The sequence below is a fragment of the Microcaecilia unicolor genome, chromosome 1 (genome assembly GCF_901765095.1).
Source record: "Microcaecilia unicolor chromosome 1, aMicUni1.1, whole genome shotgun sequence".
Lineage (NCBI taxonomy): Eukaryota > Metazoa > Chordata > Amphibia > Gymnophiona > Siphonopidae > Microcaecilia > Microcaecilia unicolor.
In genome coordinates this window covers 465,808,913-465,831,571 of record NC_044031.1, presented here as the reverse complement: position 1 = coordinate 465,831,571, position 22,659 = coordinate 465,808,913, and the positions used below count along the sequence as shown (strand labels likewise).

The window sequence follows — 22,659 nt, the reverse complement described above, 5'->3', positions numbered from 1 at the left end:
TCGGCTTGCACGTTGCTCTGACCTGCAATGTGAGCTGCTGACAGAGACTGTAAATGCAGCTCGGCCCAGTGGCAAATTTGTTCGGCCTGCGCGGCTAGAGCTCTGCACTGAGTGCCGCTTTGTCGATTTATGTAGGCCACTGCTGTCGTGTGGTCCGATATCACTCGGACAGCCAATCCTTCCAGGGTCACTTGAAAGGCCAGAAGAGCCAGAAACACCGCTTTCAACTCCAGGCGGTTGATAGACCACTCCGACTCGCCGGCCGTCCACAGACCCTGGGCATGCTTCCCCTGGCAATGTGCACCCCAGCCCTTCAGGCTGGCATCTGTCACTACTTGGCACCAATCGAGGAGCGCCAGCAGCATTCCCCGCCGCAACGTGCTGTCCGAGAGCCACCACTCCATACTGAGGCGGGCCGCAGGGAGCCAAGAAAGTCTGCACTGATAATCCTGAGATACTGGAGACCATCGTTGAAGTAGAGAATACTGTAGAGGTCTCAGGTGCACTCTCGCCCATGGCACCACTTCCAAGGTGGCCGTCATCGATCTCAACAGCTGGACAATGTCCCAAGCTCGCGGGCGGGGCATCCTCAGGAGCAGACGGACCTGATTCTGAAGCTTGCACCTCCTTTGTTCGGGAAAAAACACATAGCCCGAGGCTGAGTCGAACCTGGCCCCCAAATATTCTATACATTGCGAGGGGGTCAGGTAACTTTTGGCCATATTGACGACCCAGCCCAGAGATTGAAGGACTGAAACCACTCTGGCTGTAGCTAGATGACTCTCTTTTTCTGAGTCTGCTCTGATGAGCCAGTCATCTAGGTACGGGTGAACCCAGATACCCTCTCGCCTGAGAAGGTTCGGGGAGCTGTGGCGAGGCCAAAAGGCAAGGCCCGAAACTGGAAATGTTTTCCCAACACCGCAAACCGCAGAAACTTCTAGTGCGGGGGCCAAATTGGTATGTGCAAGTAAGCTTCTTTCAGGTCCAGAGACGTGAGAAACTCTCCTGGCTGTACCGTCGCAATGACGGAGCGCAGGGTTTCCATGTGAAAATGCCGCACGCTTAAGGACTTGTTTAGCTCTTTTAAGTCCAGGATTGGGCAAAAAGACCTGCCTTTTCGTGGCACCACAAAGTAAATGGAGTAGCGGCCTAGACCTTGTTCGGTGAGAGGCACCGGGGTCACAGCCCCTATCTGGCACTGTCCCGTCCCGGGCCCTTACCTGGGCTCCCGCAGCGGGGAGCGATGGTCGACGGAGCCCGCGGGATCCAGTGCGGCGAAGACGAGCCGCCGACGGGGCCGGCGCTGCCGCGGGTCGGTCCGAGGCCGGCGATCCGCTGGAGCGAGCGCCGGCCTCGGAGAGGGGGATACGCCGGCCAAGATGGCGGCGCCGGCATCGTCGTCTCCCTGCTCTGGGGCGGACCAGCGAGCCAGCTCCGCCTACTCGCGCCGGATTGGCGCATTGATGGGGAGACTCCGCCTGCCAGGCAGGCTGGCCAATCCAGGCGTCCCTTGCCTGCCTAGGCCGGGGGGATTGGCTCCAGCTGTTGAGAGGGGATGGACTGGCGGGAGATTTAAGCAACGGAACGGGAAGAGTCCAGTGCTTCCGTTTCGAATGTCAGGAGCCGACGCAGTGGATCAGGAAGTGTTGTCCTTCAGAGACTGTGTTCCTCTGCAAGCTAGCCGTCCTGGCTAGCCACCTTCAGGGATTGTGTTCCTCTTCCAGCTAGCCGTCCTTGCTAGCCACCTTCAGGGATTGTGTTCCTCTTCCAGCTAGCCGTCCTTGCTAGCCACCTTCAGGGATTGTGTTCCTCTTCAAGCTAGCCGTCCTTGCTAGCCACCTTCAGAGACTGTGTTCCTCTTCAAGCTAGCCGTCCTTGCTAGCCACCTTCAGAGATTGTGTTCCTCTTCCAGCTAGCCGTCCTTGCTAGCCACCTTCAGGGATTGTGTTCCTCTTCAAGCTAGCCGTCCTTGCTAGCCACCTTCAGAGACTGTTCCTCTTCAAGCTAGCCGTCCTTGCTAGCCACCTTCAGAGACTGTGTTCCTCTTCCAGCTAGCCGCCCTTGCTAGCCACCTTCAGAGACTGTGTTCCTCTTCCAGCTAGCCGTCCTTGCTAGCTACCTTCGGAGACTGTGTTCCTCTTCCAGCTAGCCGTCCTTGCTAGCCACCTTCAGGGATTGTGTTCCTCTTCAAGCTAGCCATCCTTGCTAGCCACCGTCAGGGATTGTGTTCCTCTTCAAGCTAGCCATCCTTGCTAGCCACCGTCAGAGATTGTGTTCCTCTTCCAGCTAGCCGTCCTTGCTAGCCACCTTCAGAGACTGTGTTCCTCTTCCAGCTAGCCGCCCTTGCTAGCCACCTTCAGAGACTGTGTTCCTCTTCCAGCTAGCCGCCCTTGCTAGCCACCTTCAGAGACTGTGTTCCTCTTCCAGCTAGCCGCCCTTGCTAGCCACCTTCAGAGACTGTGTTCCTCTTCCAGCTAGCCGTCCTTGCTAGCCACCTTCAGAGACTGTGTTCCTCTTCCAGCTAGCCGTCCTTGCTAGCCCCCTTCAGGGATTGTGTTTCTCTTCAGTGCTAGCCGTCCTTGCTAGCTGCCCTTCAGAGACTGTGTTGCTGACTACCAGCCAGGCCGGACGTCACCCCGCGGTTCCAGCAGTCCTGCTGGCCGCCTGCAGCTGGGGGCTCAACCCTCGGTGAACGGCGGTCGCGGCGGTCCTCTGAGGTCTCACAGGGCCTGAGGGAACCTAAGGGCTCACCAATTACCAGAACAGGACAGGAAACGGAAACCATGAGCTCGCCTACGCAGCCTGATCTACGGGACCTGGCCAAGGTACTTCAGCAGCAGCAGGAGCAGCTGAACGCCCTGTCAGGGGCGCTCCAGAACGTATGCTCTCAACTTTCAACGCTTCAGGTACAGAACCAGGCCGCTGCGGTCCAGGGGGCTGCAGCAGCTCCCCGTTCGGGAGGGTTCCGCACGGGACCTCGGTTCCCTGAACCGGCACGATACGATGGGGCCCCCGGAGGTTGTCGGGGGTTCCTCAATCAGTGCAACCTGGCCTTCCAGATGCAACCGGAGACATTTGCTTCGGACCAAAGTAAAGTGGGATATATCATGGGCCTATGCGAAGGGAAGGCCCTAGCCTGGGTGGCCCCACTAAACGAACAACAGGACCCCATCTTGGATGACTATAGTGAATTTCAGCGCCGGTTCCGTATGGTGTTCGACCTTCCTGGGAGACCATCTTCCGTGGCGTCGGAACTGCTGCGAATTCATCAGGGGGACGGGACTGTGGCCGATTATGCCATTCGTTTCCGGACTTTAGCCACGGAGCTCCGTTGGAACCCGGAGTCCCTGATGGCAATTTTTATGGAGGGGTTACAAGAACGAATCAAGGACGAATTGGCAGGACGGGAGGTCCCAGGCCAATTGGATGCCCTGATTTCACTCTTTATCCGAGTAGATACCCGGTTCCAGGAGCGAGCTAGAGCCCGGGCAGAACGGCAGAAGTGGGCGCGGGGAACGTCCCGGACTGCCAAGGGGCCGTCCCCTCGCCGTGGGAACCGGGACTCCAAGGAGAATGGGGAGGAGCCGATGGTGATGGGCCGTCAACGGCTAGCTCCCTCCGACAGGAAGAAACGCTTGTGGGACGGACTGTGCCTCTATTGTGGTGAGGCTGGACATTTTATCCGAGCCTGTCCCTCCCGGGCGGGAAACGTCTCCCCCAAGGCACCTTGAGGGGAGGGGGGTCTTGGGGCATTCCGCTCCCCTGCCGGATTCCCTGATCACACTGCCAGTAATACTACGATGGCACGAGACCATGATCCAGACCCGGGCCCTAGTGGACTCTGGGTCAGGGGGCAACTTCATCGGACACGAACTACTGCAACAGATGGGCTGGCCCATGCTCCCGCGGCGGCTGGCGCTGCAAATAACCTCCATCCAGGGAACTACATTACCGCAGTCGGTCACGGAAATCACCCCCTTTTTGGAATTGCAGGTGGGGGAGGATCACCGGGAAGAAGTTCAATTCCTGGTTCTATCCCGGACCATTCATCCGGTGGTCCTAGGATTGCCATGGCTACGGAGTCATAGCCCGGTTATTGACTGGACCGGGGGAAGCATCAGAGCTTGGGGTAGTTCCTGTCGGGAGAACTGTTGTAAGGGCCGGACCGGCAGCTGCCCTGCCTTAGCTAGTATGCCCGGGGGGGCACGGATTGAGCTGGGCTCCCTGCCTATGGACTATAGAGACTTTGCAGATGTGTTTAGTCCAGTAGAGGCGGAGGTGCTACCGCCTCATCGGTCGTTCGACTGTGCCATTAACTTGATGGCAGATACCATGCCACCGCGGGGCCGACTGTATACCCTGTCCCGGGGGGAGTCCAAGGCAATGCAGGAATACATCCGGGAGAATCTGCGAAGAGGCTTCATCCGGCCCTCTACGTCCCCGGCCGGGGCCGGATTCTTTTTTGTTACTAAAAAGGATGGCTCCTTGAGGCCCTGTATTGATTATCGAGGGTTAAATGCCATCACGGTAAAGGATCGCTTTCCTCTACCGCTCATTCCCGAACTCTTTGACAGGCTGAAAGGAGCCCAGATGTTTACCAAGTTGGACTTGCGGGGGGCCTACAATTTAGTTTGAATCCGGCGAGGGGACGAATGGAAGACGGCTTTTAACACCCACGAGGGACATTTCGAGTATCGGGTGATGCCGTTTGGCCTATGTAATGCCCCTGCGGTGTTTCAGCGACTTATTAATTTTGTGCTCGAGGATTTGCTGAACTCCACGGTGATTGTATATCTGGACGACATCTTGGTTTTTCCCCAAAACCCCACGGAACATGTGAGTCATGTTCGCGCAGTGCTGCAGCGGTTACGGCAATACCGCCTGTTTGCTAAGCTCAGCAAGTGCGCTTTTCATCAGAGGTCGCTACCATTTTTGGGACACATTCTGTTACCCGGGGGGCTACAGATGGAGCCGGACAAACTCCGGGCGATTCGAGAATGGCCGCAACCGCTGGGATTGAAAGCACTACAACGTTTTTTGGGATTCGCGAACTACTATCGCCAGTTTATTCCTCAGTATTCACAACTGACGGCGCCGTTGACAGCGCTCACTAGAAAAAACGCGAATGTCCGGGACTGGCCGCCCGAGGCGCAGGTGGCTTTTCGCCAGGTGAAGGAGGCATTCAACTCAGCGTCCATTTTGTTAGCCCCGGATCCAGAGAAACCCTTTATTGTGGAAGTGGACGCGTCCGCATTGGGAGCCGGGGCGGTCCTCTCGCAAGTGAATTCCAAGGGCCGGCGCCAGCCTTGCTCTTTCTTCTCTCGTAGATTCTCCCCGGCGGAATGTAATTATACAGTAGGGGATAGAGAGCTCTTAGCATTGAAATTAGCCCTGCAGGAATGGAGACATCTGCTGGAGGGAGCGGAACATCGGTTCACGGTGATCACTGACCACAAAATTCTACTGTATCTGTAAGAGGCTCAACGGCTCAATCCCCGACAAGCCCGGTGGTCATTGTTTTTCGCCAGATTTCATTTTCAACTGGTCTTTCGGGCTGCTGCTCAAAATACCCCTGCGGACTCTCTCTCCAGAGCATTTGAGGTTCCAGAGGAGACAAGGGAGATCCATTCCATGTTGGATCCGGCATGCCTCAGCGCGGCCGTGGGGGAGGTCGCTCCTACGAAAGAACTAGTGCCGGCCGCTGATCGAGCGAAGGTAATGCAATGGGGGCATTCGTCCAGATGGGCGGGACATTTTGGGTATCAAAAGACTCTGCGTCTCATTGCCAGACAGTATCAATGGCCTCAGATGAGGCGGGACATTCTTCAATTCGTTACCACCTGTCCTGTGTGCGCCCGGACTAAACCGGTAATCGGGACCCCCATGCGGAAGTTACAACCGCTGTCCGTACCGACAGGCCCCTGGACGGAGCTTTCCATGGATTTTATCACCGACCTCCCCAGTTCCCGGGGACACACAGTGATTTGGGTGGTAATTGACCGTTTTTCCCGGATGGCCCATTTTGTTCCCCTGCCGGGACTTCCTTCGGCGGTCGCCTTAGCCCAACTCTTCATTCAACACGTTTTTCGACTTCATGGGCTGCCTCGCGTTTCTGGAGGGCCTTGTGTACAGCATTGGGGGTGAAGACCCATTTCTCATCAGCATACCATCCCCAAACCAATGGCATGGTCGAGAGGACGAACCAAACATTAAAAGGGTTCCTATGAGCATTTGTCAACAAACGCCAAGATAACTGGGTCTCCCTACTTCCTTGGGCCGAGTTTGCATATAACCACAGTGTCCACTCGGCCTCGGGAGACTCTCCATTCTTCTTGGTGTATGGACGACATCCTCGACTTCCAGCACCTTTCCCGTCTGGATCTCCGACCCCCATGGTTAATGTAACTCTGGCAGACCTGCAAAGAGTCTGGGAGATGGCCCGAGAACAACTGCAGAGGGCAGCTACCAAATACAAGGTCTTCGCAGATCGTCATCGGAGAACCGCTCCCGTCTTGCAACCAGGGCAGAAGGTATGGTTAAGCACAAAATACCTCCGGCTCCGGGTGCCCTCCCGTAGATTTGGACCTCGATACATTGGACCGTTTGCAATCCAATCCCGACTTGGAGCTGTGACATATCGGTTGCGGTTACCTAGTACCCTGCGGGTGCATAACGCCTTCCATATTTCCTTATTGAAGAGTTTTCGAGGGTCTCGATGGCATCCCCAACGACAGGAAACCGAAGATCTAGAAGCAGATCCCGATCCGGAGTATGAAGTGGACGAGGTTCTGGATTCAAAAAGACGGCGGGGGAAGCTATATTACTTATTGTCCTGGAAGAATTTTGGTCCCGAGGACAACTCCTGGGAGCCCGCGGCGAATGTACATGCACCGGAGTTGATCAAAGCTTTCCACGCCCGGTCGCCTTCCAAACCCGGGCCCAGGGAAAAGGGAGCATCCGGGGAGGATACTGTCCCGTCCCGGGCCCTTACCTGGGCTCCCGCAGCGGGGAGCGATGGTCGACGGAGCCCGCGGGATCCAGTGCGGCGAAGACGAGCCGCCGACGGGGCCGGCGCTGCCGCGGGTCGGTCCGAGGCCAGCGATCCGCTGGAGCGAGCGCCGGCCTCGGAGAGGGGGATACGCCGGCCAAGATGGCGGCGCCGGCGTCGTCGTCTCCCTGCTCTGGGGCGGACCAGCGAGCCAGCTCCGCCTACTCGTGCCGGATTGGCGCATTGATGGGGAGACTCCGCCTGCCAGGCAGGCTGGCCAATCCAGGCGTCCCTTGCCTGCCTAGGCCGGGGGGATTGGCTCCAGCTGTTGAGAGGGGATGGACTGGCGGGAGATTTAAGCAACGGAACGGGAAGAGTCCAGTGCTTCCGTTTCGAATGTCAGGAGCCGACGCAGTGGATCAGGCAGTGTTGTCCTTCGGAGACTGTGTTCCTCTGCAAGCTAGCCGTCTTGGCTAGCCACCTTCAGAGACCGTGTTCCTCTTCCAGCTAGCCGTCCTTGCTAGCCACCTTCAGGGATTGTGTTCCTCTTCAAGCTAGCCGTCCTTGCTAGCCACCTTCAGAGACTGTGTTCCTCTTCAAGCTAGCCGTCCTTGCTAGCCACCTTCAGAGATTGTGTTCCTCTTCCAGCTAGCCGTCCTTGCTAGCCACCTTCAGGGATTGTGTTCCTCTTCAAGCTAGCCGTCCTTGCTAGCCACCTTCAGAGACTGTGTTCCTCTTCAAGCTAGCCGTCCTTGCTAGCCACCTTCAGAGACTGTGTTCCTCTTCCAGCTAGCCGCCCTTGCTAGCCACCTTCAGAGACTGTGTTCCTCTTCCAGCTAGCCGTCCTTGCTAGCCACCTTCGGAGACTGTGTTCCTCTTCCAGCTAGCCGTCCTTGCTAGCCACCTTCAGGGATTGTGCTCCTCTTCAAGCTAGCCATCCTTGCTAGCCACCGTCAGAGATTGTGTTCCTCTTCCAGCTAGCCGTCCTTGCTAGCCACCTTCAGAGACTGTGTTCCTCTTCCAGCTAGCCGCCCTTGCTAGCCACCTTCAGAGACTGTGTTCCTCTTCCAGCTAGCCGTCCTTGCTAGCCACCTTCAGGGATTGTGTTCCTCTTCAAGCTAGCCATCCTTGCTAGCCACCGTCAGAGATTGTGTTCCTCTTCCAGCTAGCCGTCCTTGCTAGCCACCTTCAGAGACTGTGTTCCTCTTCCAGCTAGCCGCCCTTGCTAGCCACCTTCAGAGACTGTGTTCCTCTTCCAGCTAGCCGTCCTTGCTAGCCCCCTTCAGGGATTGTGTTCCTCTTCAGTGCTAGCCGTCCTTGCTAGCTGCCCTTCAGAGACTGTGTTCCTCTTCCAGCTAGCCGTCCTTGCTAGCCACCTTCAGGGATTGTGTTCCTCTTCAAGCTAGCCATCCTTGCTAGCCACCGTCAGAGATTGTGTTCCTCTTCCAGCTAGCCGTCCTTGCTAGCCACCTTCAGAGACTGTGTTCCTCTTCCAGCTAGCCGTCCTTGCTAGCCACCTTCAGAGACTGTGTTCCTCTTCCAGCTAGCCGTCCTTGCTAGCCCCCTTCAGGGATTGTGTTCCTCTTCAGTGCTAGCCGTCCTTGCTAGCTGCCCTTCAGAGACTGTGTTGCTGACTACCAGCCAGGCCGGCCGTCACCCCGCGGTTCCAGCAGTCCTGCTGGCCGCCTGCAGCTGGGGGCTCAACCCTCGGTGAACGGTGGTCGCCGCGGGTGAAGATTCGGGGTGCGCAGCGGTCCTCTGAGGTCTCACAGGGCCTCAGGGAACCTAAGGGCTCACCAATTACCAGAACAGGACAGGCACAGATTGTGCAGAGTCTCCTCTACCGCCGCCCGTTTGGCGGCAGAACCACATCGGGACTCCACAAACACGTCTCTCACCGGGGCATCAAATTCTATTCGGTATCCGTCTCTGATCAGGTCCAAGACCCACTGATCTGCGAAGATTTTGGCCCACTCCTCGAAAAGGAGGGAAAGTCTTCCTCCGATGACAGGAAACGAGGAGAGGGCCGGCGCACCATCATTGAGACGGTTGCCCCTGAACTCCAGGCCTTGAACCGGCAGCTGCGGAACGTTTGTCCGAGCGAAAGGAGTTTCTCTGCTGAAAGCAGGCACGCAAAGTGAACCCAGCAGCACGCCCCGGGCGGTACCTTCTAGCTTCACGGAAGCGAGGTCTGTAAGAGGAGCGGACCGCCTGACCCTTAGAGGAAGGCTTCGGCCTATCTTCGGGCAAGCGCTAAGGTTTGGAATCTCCCAGGCCTTTAACAATATTTTCCAGCTCCTCACCAAACAGAAGAAGGCCTTGAAAGGGCAACTTCACCAACCTTTGCTTAGAGGCCATGTCCGCCGCCCAATGTCATAGCCAAAAAGTGCGGCGAGCCACCACTGCTACAGCCATTTGCTTAGCCGAAGCTCTGACCATATCATAAAGGGCGTCAGCCAAAAAGGACAAGGCCGACTCCATCCATGAAGCCACTTCAGATAAGGTCTCCGCTCCATCACCGGGCTGTTCCACTGCCTGCTGTAACCAAGCCAGGCAGGCTCTAGCAGCATAACAACTGCATGCAGACGCCCGAACAGTGAGACCTGCCAAATCAAAGGACCGCTTCAGAGCTGAATCAAGCCTGCGGTCTTGAATATCCTTCAGGGCAACACCTCCTTCAACAGGGAGGGTAGTTCTCTTTGTCACAGCCGTGACCAGGGCATCCACTTTAGGCATTGCAAAGCGAGCCAAATGTTCCTCACTCAGAGGGTATAATTGCCCCATAGCACTGGCAACCTTCAAAGGTCCCTCTGGGTCAGCCCATTGAGCCAAAATAAGCTCTTGGATGGAGCCATGCAAAGGAAAGGCTCGAGCAGGCTTTCTGGTACTAGCCATCCTTGGATTAACCGAGGAGGCTGTGCCACTCCCAGGATCTTAAATCGAGAGGGCTTGTAAGGCATCTGAAATAAGCGCTGGCAGCGCCTCACGGTGGAAAATCCTCACCGCAGACGGATCATCAAGCTCCTGTGGCAATTCTGCACCCGACTCTGGCTCCTCAGCCCAAGAAGTTCTGCCAGACCCCTCAGAATCCTCATAGCCCGACCACGGGGGGGGGGGGGGGGGGGGGGGGGGGAGGTTCGCCACACTCAGAAGGGGAATTAGCCCTTCTGCGTTTATCAGGAGGATAAGAAACAGGCAAAGCCAAATCCAAAAGGCCAGGATCCACCGGGGGGGGGAGGGGGGGGGCAGGCAGAGGGTCCGAAGATCCCTGTGGAAGAGCTCTTTTAAGCATGAATGCCCTATGCAGCATTAAAACAAAATCAGGGGAGAAAAACCGCTCCCTGACCGCCCGGATCCTGCCCAGGGCTATCAGCTCTATTATTAGCCTCACTCAGAGGACCCCCCCCCCCCTCGGATTCAGGGCTCTCCGTCACAACGGAGGCCGCGCCATGTGGAAAATCCAAAATGGCGTCTGCTGCCAGCTCAGAGCGCGAAAGATCGCCGCTCGCCATGCTCGGGCCGGCTGTACAGCACGAATTACAGAGCCCCGCTGATTTGCGCTTGCCACATTTAGAACAGCACTTTACAGTCTCCACAGCCATCGCCAAAAACAGCGGTAAAATTCAAAAATGGCGGTTCGCACCAAAAACGTCCCGATCGCGGGCCCACCCCGGAGGAGTCAGAAAACACTCTTACCTCACTAGACCGAGTATCACAGCTCCGGTCCTGCAGAAGAATCTCAAGAAAAAAAACCTCTTTTCCAAGATCGCTGCGCTAAAGCGCGACGCGACTTTAATTATTTATTTATTTTTTAACTCTGTGAGGAAAGCAGAGGCAAAAGAGGTAAATAAAAACACTCCGGAGGCTCAGATAAGTGAGAAAGGCAGGGAAAGGCGAACCAATGTGCCGGCATCCACTGAGTGGGAAAGGGCAGGGAAAAGCAAGCTAATATGTCCACATCCACGGGGGCATGGGTAAGGCAGGGAAAGGGCTGACCTATGTGCCTTCAAAGTGAAGCTGCTATAGCCTCGAACACCCCGGCTAACAACTGGCAAGCCAGGAGCCACCCCCAGGCAGATTTTGATGGAGCTCGAAGAAGCTGCAGCCACACTGCTTGGGGAGATAGAGAGCACTCAACTTTTCAGAGTGCCTCATGGCCAGCTAGCTCCACTGCCTCTTCAGTATTCTCTATCTCCCCCTGCTGGTTGATGGACACAACCCATACGTAATGGCTTCATCCGCTTGATGACAAGGAACACCTAATTTGCTAAAACACAGAGAACAAAATATATAAAATGTATAGATTTTTAAGAACAGAAGCTGTATGTACATTGAAGGCCAAGCTGCAGCTGATACCTCTTTATAGCCAGTGATGAAAAGATCATGGAGGGGGGGTATGGCTTGTCCCCTGGGCACCAGAGGAGCTGAAGATTAAAAAAAAAAAAAAAAAAAACACGAGACGTTTATGAAATGGTGTGTGTGGTGAGGGGGTAGGCACAAATGTAAAACATTGGCTCCTGGGCACTGAAGACTCATCATATGCCATTGTTTATAGCAAAAGTCACTGATAAGGTCTCAGCCTTCAAACACAAAGTAAAGCAAACTACAGTATCAGAGAGCAAAAGGGGCATGGCATGATGACTGAACTCCATGATACAGATCTAGGTCTGGCCTCCTACCTGTCATGATTAGCAGAATTCAGACACATTATAAAAATAGTATGTAAGAGCCTACGAGAGGAAGAAACCCATCCAGTGCAGTTATGCAATGATGAGTATTCTCTCAGCTCTCTCAAAACGCCCAGAGGTCGTAGACTTGGGGAACAGAAATGTCATGTTAATTTTTTTTTTTTTTTTTTGGGGGGGGGGGGGGGGGGGGGGGTTAGGGGAGGGAAGGTGATAAACGCTCTGTTATCCACAATAGATTTTGGTACACTACCTTACACCAATGGCTTTTGAATGTTAAGTAATTTTACTGTTTTAAACAGTTAATCATGCTTCCTCAAAATAAAGTATACTTACAGAATGCAAGATTCCGCACACTTTAAGAGATTAAATTGCCCTGCATGCTAATTCAATTCACATAGAACAGCTTCATTTCTAATGTATATGTATGACCCTTACAGCTGTGTTCACAATGGCTTTACTAATAGCATGCAAACCGACAGACGGGCATTACTAAAGGAGATGGATAAAAGAACACAAAGCAAAGTACTCTCCCAACTTTCTCACCCCAACTGTTCGCCCCCTCCCATCAATAGATTATTTTCTTTTGTGTTTCTGTATGCCTTACCATGCCCTCAAAGCCAACTCTGTAAAGGTTTTTAGCTCCATTGTCCCAAAGAACATATGCTGCACTATGTGGGCTTGAAGCACTCCAGTCCTGGATCTCTGTCACCTAAAGGATTTAAAAATAAAATCTATTATTTGAGTAAATGTTTTTAATGTGCTGAGAGACACAGATTTCTCTACCATCTCTCAAGACAAACCCAGACAAAGCACTAAATAATGGCATCAGTTAAGCTGTTGAATTTATTATCTAATGAGGTTTCAGTGGACATATAAAACCAATCTCAACAAGCAGTACACCTCCTTAATATATTACCCTAAATCATCTTTTAACCTAGCTTCCCTCAATTTGTCAGATACCTGACAATATGTTTTTATACATACAAAGTGCCCTATGTACAAAGCCTTTTAGTCCCACAGAGACACATCAGAGAACATGTTGTGGAGGCTCCCAAGAAGTCAGACACAGCTCAACAGCAACAGCTGGCAACCAGATTCTGAGTTTATGCTTATAAGTTAAAGGGACTGATAGCTCATCACCCTGATTAAGGGTTACTGCTGCAAGAGAATATAAAACAAAGAAGGGGTGGAGCATTAGGTGGTTGTAAATGAAGTTTTATTAACACAACCCCGTTTTGAACTGAGCTGTATGAAAACTGTGGAGTGGAGAGTGTAAGGAAGAGAAAGACCACCAAAACTACTTTATTTCTTCCAAGGAGAGAACAGCTACTGAAGATAAGATATGCGTATCAAAGGCTTTCATGAAATTATTAATACCTTTTCCAAATAAAACTTTGCTGCAAGTCAGCAGAAACTAAGATATGCCTGATCTCTTGTCTAAAACTGAATACCTAACTGCAAGTATACAGAAGATTTACCAAGCATGTAATTAACATTCTTTCTACAAGTACCTATGATTTACAACTAGGATTTTATCACATGCTTACTACTGTTGTATTTCCTACTACCATGTCCTAACAAGGATTTCTCTCTTTTATACAAAAGATAAAAACAGGGTGCTATGTGAAAATGTCTGATGTCAGGAATGACTCCAGCAATAAGCAGTGGAGATGTGCATTTGTTTGAAATGACATAGGACATATCAGCATTTCCCAAAACATTTCATGACCCTGGCAAATGAAAATGACAGGAAAAATAAAAATGTATGTGCCATCAATACTACATATTGTTCACAAATAATGTGTACTTTCCCAGAAGTGTGTGCATGTGCATCTATTTCAGAAAGCAGGTGAAAGCTTAGCTCTTCAACCAGGCCTTTAATGGATGAAGTAACTAACTTGTTAGTCTCGCTCACACAAAGAGTGACACGGGATGCACATACTGCAGCAAGACATGTTTATCCACTCCTGTTTATCCACTCCTACCCTAGGTGAGATAATATTTAACCATCTCTCTGACCTCATGTGCACCTTTCTTTAAATTAGTCACCTTATTTTCTAACTCCTCTTAATCTCTTATCTATCTATATGTTCCATCTTTGCTTATACCCTATACTGTCAATTAAAAATGTTATATCATGTATTGTGTTGGCATTGTACGTAGTATACTATGTCATACTTTGTATTGCTATTGAATATTTTTACTGCTGTAATTCATGTTTGATTTATTCTTACTGTGCACCACCTTGAGTGAATTCTTTCAAAAAGACGGTAAATAAATCCTTATAAATAAACATCTGTATAATATGCATTATGTTGATAGCACATGCTGATTATGACACTGCTCCCATGACACCATGATGGAAAAAAATCCTGAAAAGAAAAACAAACATTCCCAGAAATGACATGGAAAATAAGAAATTTTGGGCTGCACACCCCTAGGAGTAGAGGAGTAGCCCAATGTCAGCATAGTGGGCTAAGAACAGGGGAATCAGGTACTCTCATCCACTCTCTCATTACTGGACTCCCACTTAGCCATCTATCCCCCCTTCAGTCCGTTCAGAACTCTGCTGCACGTCTTATCTTCCGCCTGGACCGATATACTCATATCACCCCTCTCCTCAAGTCACTTCAGTGGCTTCCGATCAGGTACCGCATACAGTTCAAGCTTCTCCTACTAACCTACAAATGCACTCGATCAGCAGCCCCTCCCTACCTCTCTACCCTCATCTCCCCTTACGTTCCTACCCATAACCTCCGCTCTCAAGACAAATCCCTCCTTTCAGTATCCTTCTCCACCACCGCCAATTCCAGGCTCCGCCCTTTCTGCCTCGCCTCACCCCATGCTTGGAATAAACTCCCTGAGCCTATATGCCAGGCCCCCTCCCTGCCCATCTTCCAATCCTTGCTCAAAGCCCACCTCTTCAATGTCGCCTTCAGCACCTAACCACTATACATCTATTCAGGAAATCTAGGCTGCCCCAACTTGACATTTCGTCCTTTAGATTGTAAGCTCCTTTGAGAGCAGGGACTGGCCTTCTTTGTTAAACTGTACAGCGCTGCGTAACCAGAGTAGCGCTCTAGAAATGTTAAGTAGTAGTAGTAGTAGTAGGTACAATTCCTGGGCAAAGTCACTTAATCATCCATTGCCCCAGGAACAAAAATAGACTGAGTCCACTAGGGTCAGAGAAAGTACCCGTATATCTCTCTATATAAAAAGCAACACCAACGTTCTATGAAGCCTCCAGCCGGAAGTGTGAAGGGGGCGAGATATCCGGTTTCCCTATGAGTGTCTGCCCCGCCCTCTCAGTAACACAGTCAGTGAAGGAAAACAGCAGAGCACGAAATCAAATCGCTGGCTCTGTAACAGTGAAGGACTCAGAGGGGGGAGGGGAGAGAGGCCAGAGGGCAGGGACACACACACTCCCACATGCACACAGAAGAAAACATTGCTAGCCCCCGTTTCATTTGCATCAGAAACGGGGCTTTTTTACTAGTAATATATAAACCACTCTGGTTGTACCACAAAACGGCAGTATATCAAAATGCATTACCTTAATAAGACGTTTTAATGTTTTCTTTTGTTTTTTTTAAACCTTTCATAACCCAATACAAAAAATCACAATGACTAACTTTCATATATGCCTCCTGGTTAGCAAAAGGATAATGTATAGGTAATAGAATATAGCCCTCTGGCTAAAAGCATTTGCTAATGTTGACAGCCTCTAATCATAACTGGCACAGAAAAAGCTAAAGTGAGAAAACGTCAGTTAATTAACCCTAAGAGGAAGACTAGGCAAAAAGGTGAAACATACATTTTAGACACTGAATATCTGAAGGGTTTTTTTTTTTTAACTTTGCATTGTTTCCTACCTAAAAAACTGCCATTTCCTACTATATATAACCCCAAACCTGTATATGACTTTGTGAGAAACAAAGTAGAACAGTGTACAAGAACCTTCCCAATTTTAAAAAACCTATTTAAAAGAAAGCTCATAAAATTGAGAACGAGAGAAAAACAGTGATTTAGGCCAAAAAGTCATATTTTTATTTCCTTCACATCCCAAAGCTCTTCTTACTTGCTTCTTGTTCTCTGCACAGTACACATTAACTCTATAGCACAGAACAGTAACTTTTTCCCTGCAGCAGTTTCCTCCTGTTCCTTTGGCTTCTCTCTCAAAACTGGTCTCCAGTTTGACTATGGCACCATGAACTTTTATTCACAACTACACTTAATTTTTCTCCATATTTTACATTATTTTCCTACTCAAACTATTCATGCCAGTGTCGATCTTTAAGCAGGAGCCCACATACTAGTGCTCCCTCCAGAATCCTGGGTCTTAAGTTCATAGTGACCTATGATTTCTTCCAGCCAGGGGCTGCAAACACTGCATCTTCAAAGGCCCATGTCAACCCAAGGAACAGAAGACACACTTGGGAATAAGACCCAGATCCTCTACATAGCAGGCTAGCCAATAAGCCACTGAGTCAAACTCAAGTGATGACTTTACTCCATGAATCCTTTTTGCAAAAAGTTACATGGGCTAGAAGGTGAGTAGAAGGAAATCAAAGAATAACTACTTCAACGAGAAAAACTGCATATAACAAACAGTTTTTGGACTCCCTTATGCACAGAAAGATGGGACCACATACAAACAACTATTGTAGTGTGTCTGTACTTATTTTAAATCAGGAAAATTTCTAATATGTATGTTGTCCTTTCTAACTCACTTGCAAAGACAGGGAATATTGTATAGCACAATACAAGCCAATAAGTTTGTCAAAACTGCACAAAAAAGTACAAACACAAGTATCTGACTTTTACTGTACAATTAAGATTTATTCTTATTTGCTAATTTCTACTGCAATAAAAGTTGCCTTACCTTCCCTCTTCGACCATTCCCACCATCTTGATCCTCCCACTGCCAGTCAACTCCTCGTACAACCCTAGCACTTGCAAAGATTCCTCTTGCAGTAATTTTCTTTGACTTGCGACGAGACTCCAATAGTACTCTAAAATTTAAAAAATGTTACATTATGCACACCACTGTTAAAACTTCTTTAGTAAGACATATGCAACTCTGCTGACTTTTTAGAAATATTCAATTCACATAAGTACATAAGTATTGCCATACTGGGAAACACCAAAGGTCCATCAAGCCCAGCATCTTGTTTCCAACAGTGGCCAATCCAGATCACAAATACCTGGCAAGATCCCAAAAAAGTACAAAACATTTTATACTGCTTATCCCAGAAATAGTGGATTTTCCCCAAGTCCATTTAATAACGGTCTATGGTCTTTTCCTTTAGGAAGCCGTCCAAACCTTTTTAAACTCCGCTAAGCTAACCGCCTTTACTACATTCTCTGGCAACGAATTCCAGAGTTTAATTACAGGTTGAGTGAAGAAATATTTTCTCCGATTCATTTTAAATTTACTACATTGTAGCTTCATCACATGCCCCCTAGTCCTAGTATTTTTGGAAAGCGTGAACAGACGCTTCACATCTACCCGTTCAACATCACTCATTATTTTATAGACTTCTATCATATCTCCCCTCAGCCGCCTTTTCTCCAAGCTGAAGAACTTCAGGTTTAAATAAGAGTATATGATGAAATTAATTGCGTATACAACTGTGTTACTTAAAATATCACAAACAGCAGCACATGGAGAATGATTTTTAGAAAATTCATGTCACTACATAATAGAACCATACTTCCTTCTTCCCAAACATATTTTGGATGTCATTGTAGAAGGCTTGCTTGGCTTTAGCTGCATTTACACATGAAAATTCCCTAAACAAAGAACAATTTTAGAAAGCTACTATATGCACCTGCAAAAGCCAAAGCTTGCAGTTTTGAAAAGAACATGTTTTGGATGGGTCACAAAATTATGCACTTATTTCTGATTTTACAATTTTACACAAATACTTTAAAAATTAACATGGATGTCTGCTTACATATGTTCCAAGGCAGCATATCAGGTAAATGTTCATTTTTACCTGGAGTTTGCACCAATGATCGCAAGAACAATGGTGTTTACCATTTGTGTATGTTTAAATCCCCTTCAAAAACTCCCTATGAAGGGTTATTTCACTGAACTCCTGAACTGGCTGATACTGGATATCCGGGTTTGTAAAATCTAGCACCTAAGTAATGTAAATATCTTCCATGAAGATCAGTTGATGAGCTGAGCACAGCAAGGAGTGCTTTCCCAGGACTCCCAATGACACTATAAAAAAAACTGTTCCAATCCTCCCTCTGAACACCATTTTTGAGACTGTGGGAGCTGGTATTTGGATGCAGAGTGATTTAGTGAAACAATGTTCAGAGATGGTTGCAAAGATCACTTTTTTTTTTCTTTAATTGTTTTGATTGAAATATTAAATAGAATTTTCAAGCACTTGATATAGAGTATCAGATACCACAGAAATATAACAGAGAAAATAATTTATTTTACACAGTATTAAATGATAGCCAAACTAAAACGGTGTCCGATTCAAGTCCACAATCCTGGGGTAAAGGTGAGGAGATAAGAGATCAAACAATAATAAAAATAAGGGGAAAATTCCCATATAAAACTTAAGAAATGAACCTAGAGTTAAATGTAAATCTTTGTCTAGGAGACACTACGGTTAAGTTTCCGCCCATTGGGCACATACATTCTGATCAGTTGCAACTATCTTATTACTTCTGTGAAGTGTCATAAAAAATATAAGTTTGAGACTGGTATTTAACCGTACATTCCAGATGCAAGTATAAAATCATAAGCTTTATTATAAACTGTACCCATCATGGTCCACGTTTCGCCCAAACTAGGGCTGCTTCAGGGGTAAAACAAACTACAAATCATAACAAATAAATAAAAAAGTAGATCTTAAAAACCAACCCAAGAAAAACAAAATATATATGAAGTCCAGGTCAAATTTTACATACATAAAACAACAGAAGTAAAATAATATAATTTAATGAAACATGCATAAATACAACAAATAAATTAATATATGAATATATAAACAATAAAAGAAATTGCCAAACTGGACAAGTATGTGCAAAAAAAAAAAGGGTGATAAAAAGCTAAAAAAGTGAAAACAACATGGGTCATGGATTTGATATATCATCGTTCTGTGAGTACAATCAAAGCGGTTTACATGTACTATATGCAGGTAATTTCTCTGTCCCTAGTGGGCTCACAATCTAAGTTTTTTGTACCTGGGGCAATGGAGGGTTGTGACTTGCCCAGGGTCACATGGAGCTGAAGTGGGAATCGAACCCAGTTAACCAGGTTCTCAACCTACTGAACTAACAATTAGGCTACTCCTGCAAATACCCAGTTTATCTGAATGTAACTCACTTTGAGCTTCTACTGAAAAAGGTGTGAGCAAAATCCAATTTATTTACTTTTTTTTTTTTTTTTTTTTTTTTTTAACAGCTGTTGTGCTGGAAAAAGAGAGCACCACAGGAAACAGAGGAGAAGTGAAGGGAGACAAGAAGTAAATTTGTGGGGCACCAGAGGCTCTGCAGACTCAAGCCACCGCAAAGCTCAACTGGGGACCAGCTGACCAACTAGGCCAGAAGCAAGAGTTCCTCTACCTGCTGGAAACAGAAAATACTGAGGAGCTGGATTGGATGCCGAGATGTCTCAGCTCAGTTTTCTTTTCTCTTACCTCTACCTATGAGTGGATGGACACAACTATCCCACAGGTTCTAGTATAGTGGGAAACTACGTAATGGAATATATTTTTTTTAACTAGCTGAGAGAGATTGGTTGTGATTAATGGTTCTCCTGTGTGATTTGGGCTTTGTATGTTTTTTGTTCTCTATCCTATTATTGATCCGCCCACTGGGCCGAAATCAACTCTTCAATAGCTTCATGTACCGGAAAGGCCTTAGAAGGTCATCTGGTACTAGCCATCTTGGGGTTGACCGCCTGAGAAGCCGCAAGCTCAGGGTCCTCTATATTCAGGGCTTCCAGCGCCAGAGAGAGAGAAAGGAGGACAACTCCTCCTTATGGAAAATCCTCACGGTGGAAGAGTCCTCCAGTTGGTCAGTGAGGACACCGTCCTCCACGTCCTCTATCCCCATCTGCTCCGAGAGAGCCACCACGGAGGAAGCTGCAGACGACCGTATGCAGGACCCCTCCTCAGACCCCAAAGAAAGCCTAGGCTTTTTAAGGGAGGAGAAATCCTCTGGGGAAAACCCCAAAATCTCTTGGTTACCCCCAGACCCCCTGAGAGGATCAAAGGCCAAAGCTGTCGCAGCCATGTGGGGGGGGGGGGGGGGGGGGCAAGGCCCTATTCACAAAAACGCCTGATGGAATAGCAAAATAAACTCTGCTGAAAACCCTTCCCCCACAACAGAGGTTGCAGCCATGGCACCTGCACCACCGCCCACAGTGGCTGACGGCCCCCCCAACTCCCCTACCAGCGGAGAAGAAGCTTTGCCCAAAACCGCTACCGGAGCCGGCTCCATGACCGATCGCAAAATGGTGCGAGAATCGCCAGGCTCCGGGCAGGAAAGCACGCTCTCAGGAGGGGGCCACCACTCCGTGGAGTCCTGCCAAATCAGCGCACCCAACGCTGCAAAGGCCTACCGCCGAACGCTGTTTCCCACATCGGGAACAGCGTTTTACTGCCTCCTCTGCCATCGCCCGCCCCCGAACAGGAACCGGACTTACCCCGGACCGGGAAAGCGCGGGAACTGACAGCTGAGCCAAAGAAAAAAACTCTCCGACTCCACTTCGAGGCAGGCTCAGACAAGCAAGCAACAGAAAACAGGACTCGGACAGCAGTAACACAAACCTGCTCTCAGCAAAAACACACTTCCCTGTGCTTCTCTGTTTCTCTTTTAAACAAATTCTATGGTTCTCTTTTTTTTTTTTTTTTTTGTGAGGAGGCAGAAACAAACAGGGCAGGAAAGGAACAGCAAAAGCTTGCTCAGAGGGAATTTGAGGTGCAGCAGGGACCCAGCAACTACATATGCTGCCAAAGGGGACACCACCAGTCCGCCACCCCCGACTCAAACTGGCCACCGGCCCAGGAGCACCCTCAGAGGCCTTGGGCCCAGGAGCCGGAGAAAAAGCCGTCCACCACCTGCTGAGATAGAGACATACTGACTGAGGAAGGAGCTGGCCGTCTGGCATCACTGCCTTTAGTTTGTTTATCTCTATCTCCACCTGCTGGTAGGCGGACTTAACCCACTAGTTCCTGGATTCATCTGCTGCAAGTGACAAGGAAAGTAACGTTATAGAGATCGCCCCTTCTCTGAGAGAATTTAAAAAATCTCAGCTTGTTCCCCATTCGCCCACTCAGGGAGCTCCACGGTAATGTAGTGATGTTAGTGCGATGTTTGCCCTATCGCGAAACTATTGCTCCAATCTTTTCTGTTTTTTATGTTATGATGTTTAGCACTTTGACCTGTCCGTCACAAAGAAGAAAGCATTCTTACCTGTTTATTTTCATTCCTTTTGTCCTACCAGATCAGTTCAGAACCTGTGAGTTACATCTGTCAGACAGCAGATAAGTGGAGACAGAGACTAAAGACTTGTTGGCTCTTCCTTTGAAAGAAAAAAAAACATGCCCTTCTTGGTATCAAACTTTGCTCCTAAAAATTCCAAATCTTCAGTTGGAATCAACTTGCTCTTGGCAAAATTGATCACCCATCACAGCATCTGCAAAAGCTGAAGCACTTGATCTGTAGCTTGCTGGCATTATTCAAGAGTAGGAAATTTAATTAGCCAGTCATGCAACTACGGATGAATGGTGATCTCTTATTGACAAAGAAACACCATCACAATTACCATTACTTTGAAAAAGTGAAGATACTTACCTGTAGCAGGTATTCTCTAAGGACAGCAGGCTGAATATTCTCACACATGGGTCAGCGATTCGTGCCAGCCCGGGAATCGGAATAAAAAATACAGCAAAAACAAAAGATTTGCCAGAGTCTTCTGGTGTGCATGCGACGCACCGCGCATGCGCAGACTGACATGCCGCCCATCGCGCGAGCGTGTACCTCAGTTAAATCCAAAAGAATAAACAAATAACTCCAAGGGGAGGTGGGCGGGATTGTGAGAATATTCAGCCTGCTGTCCTCAGAGTAGTCGGTCGCAGAGTCTGCTGAGGCTGAGAGCAAGGACCGGACTTTGCTGAGAGACCGACATGTCAGCACCTCCTGTATGGCGGGGGAGTGGTCCTCCCGGCGCCGACGCTTCTCAGGTGCCAAATCCCTAGATGCCCCGGAGCTCCCAGCACGTGTCGAGGGCGAACGGTGTCAGTGCTTCTTAGCCTTCACTCAATGCAGCTCACCGAGGCTCCTCGGTGCAGACGAGGACAACGTCTAATCCCCACATCTCCTTGGGGTCAGGTCCAACGATGGATAGTCTTAGGGGGTCTGTATAGCAGGAGGCCTCGAAGTAGATGGAGACCCATTCGATGCCTCACTACTCCCAGTGTGCTATGGCCTCTCAGCAGCCATGCCTATCTGCACTCCCGACGTCGATGCCGCCGATCTCAGTTCCGATGCCAATGCCGACGTCAAAGGACCAGACCGAGACCCCAAAAGTTTCTCTCTGGGCTTCTCAAGCCAACTGAGATGAAAACGGTAACGGAATTCAAACATGCGTGGGATAAACATAAAGGAATCCTGTTCAGAAGGAATGGATCCTCAGGAGCTTAGCCGAGATTGGATAGCAGAGCCGGTAATGAAGGGCGGGGCTGGAGGTTGGGAGGCAGGGATAGTGCTGGGCAGACTTATTCGGTCTGTGCCAGAGCCGGTGGTGGGAGGCAGGGATAGTGCTGGGCAGACTTATACGGTCTGTGCCAGAGCCGGTGGTGGGAGGCAGGACTGGAGGTTGGGAGGCAGGGATAGTGCTAGGCAGACTTATACGGTCTGTACCAGAGCCGGTGGTGGGAGGCAGGACTGGAGGTTGGGAGGCAGGGATAGTGCTGGGTAGACTTATACGGTCTGTGCCAGAGCCAGTGGTTT

General features: G+C 49.4%; 1 protein-coding gene across 1 annotated transcript in view; it reads right to left on the bottom strand.

Moving 5' to 3' along the window:
* MIB1 (mindbomb E3 ubiquitin protein ligase 1) overlaps positions 1–22,659 on the bottom strand; it is a 262,296-nt gene that overhangs the window by 195,072 nt on the left and 44,565 nt on the right. Inside the window, 2 exon segments of the mRNA XM_030213434.1 lie at positions 12,281–12,385; positions 16,559–16,688. Of these exon segments, the coding sequence (XP_030069294.1) occupies positions 12,281–12,385; positions 16,559–16,688 (235 nt within the window).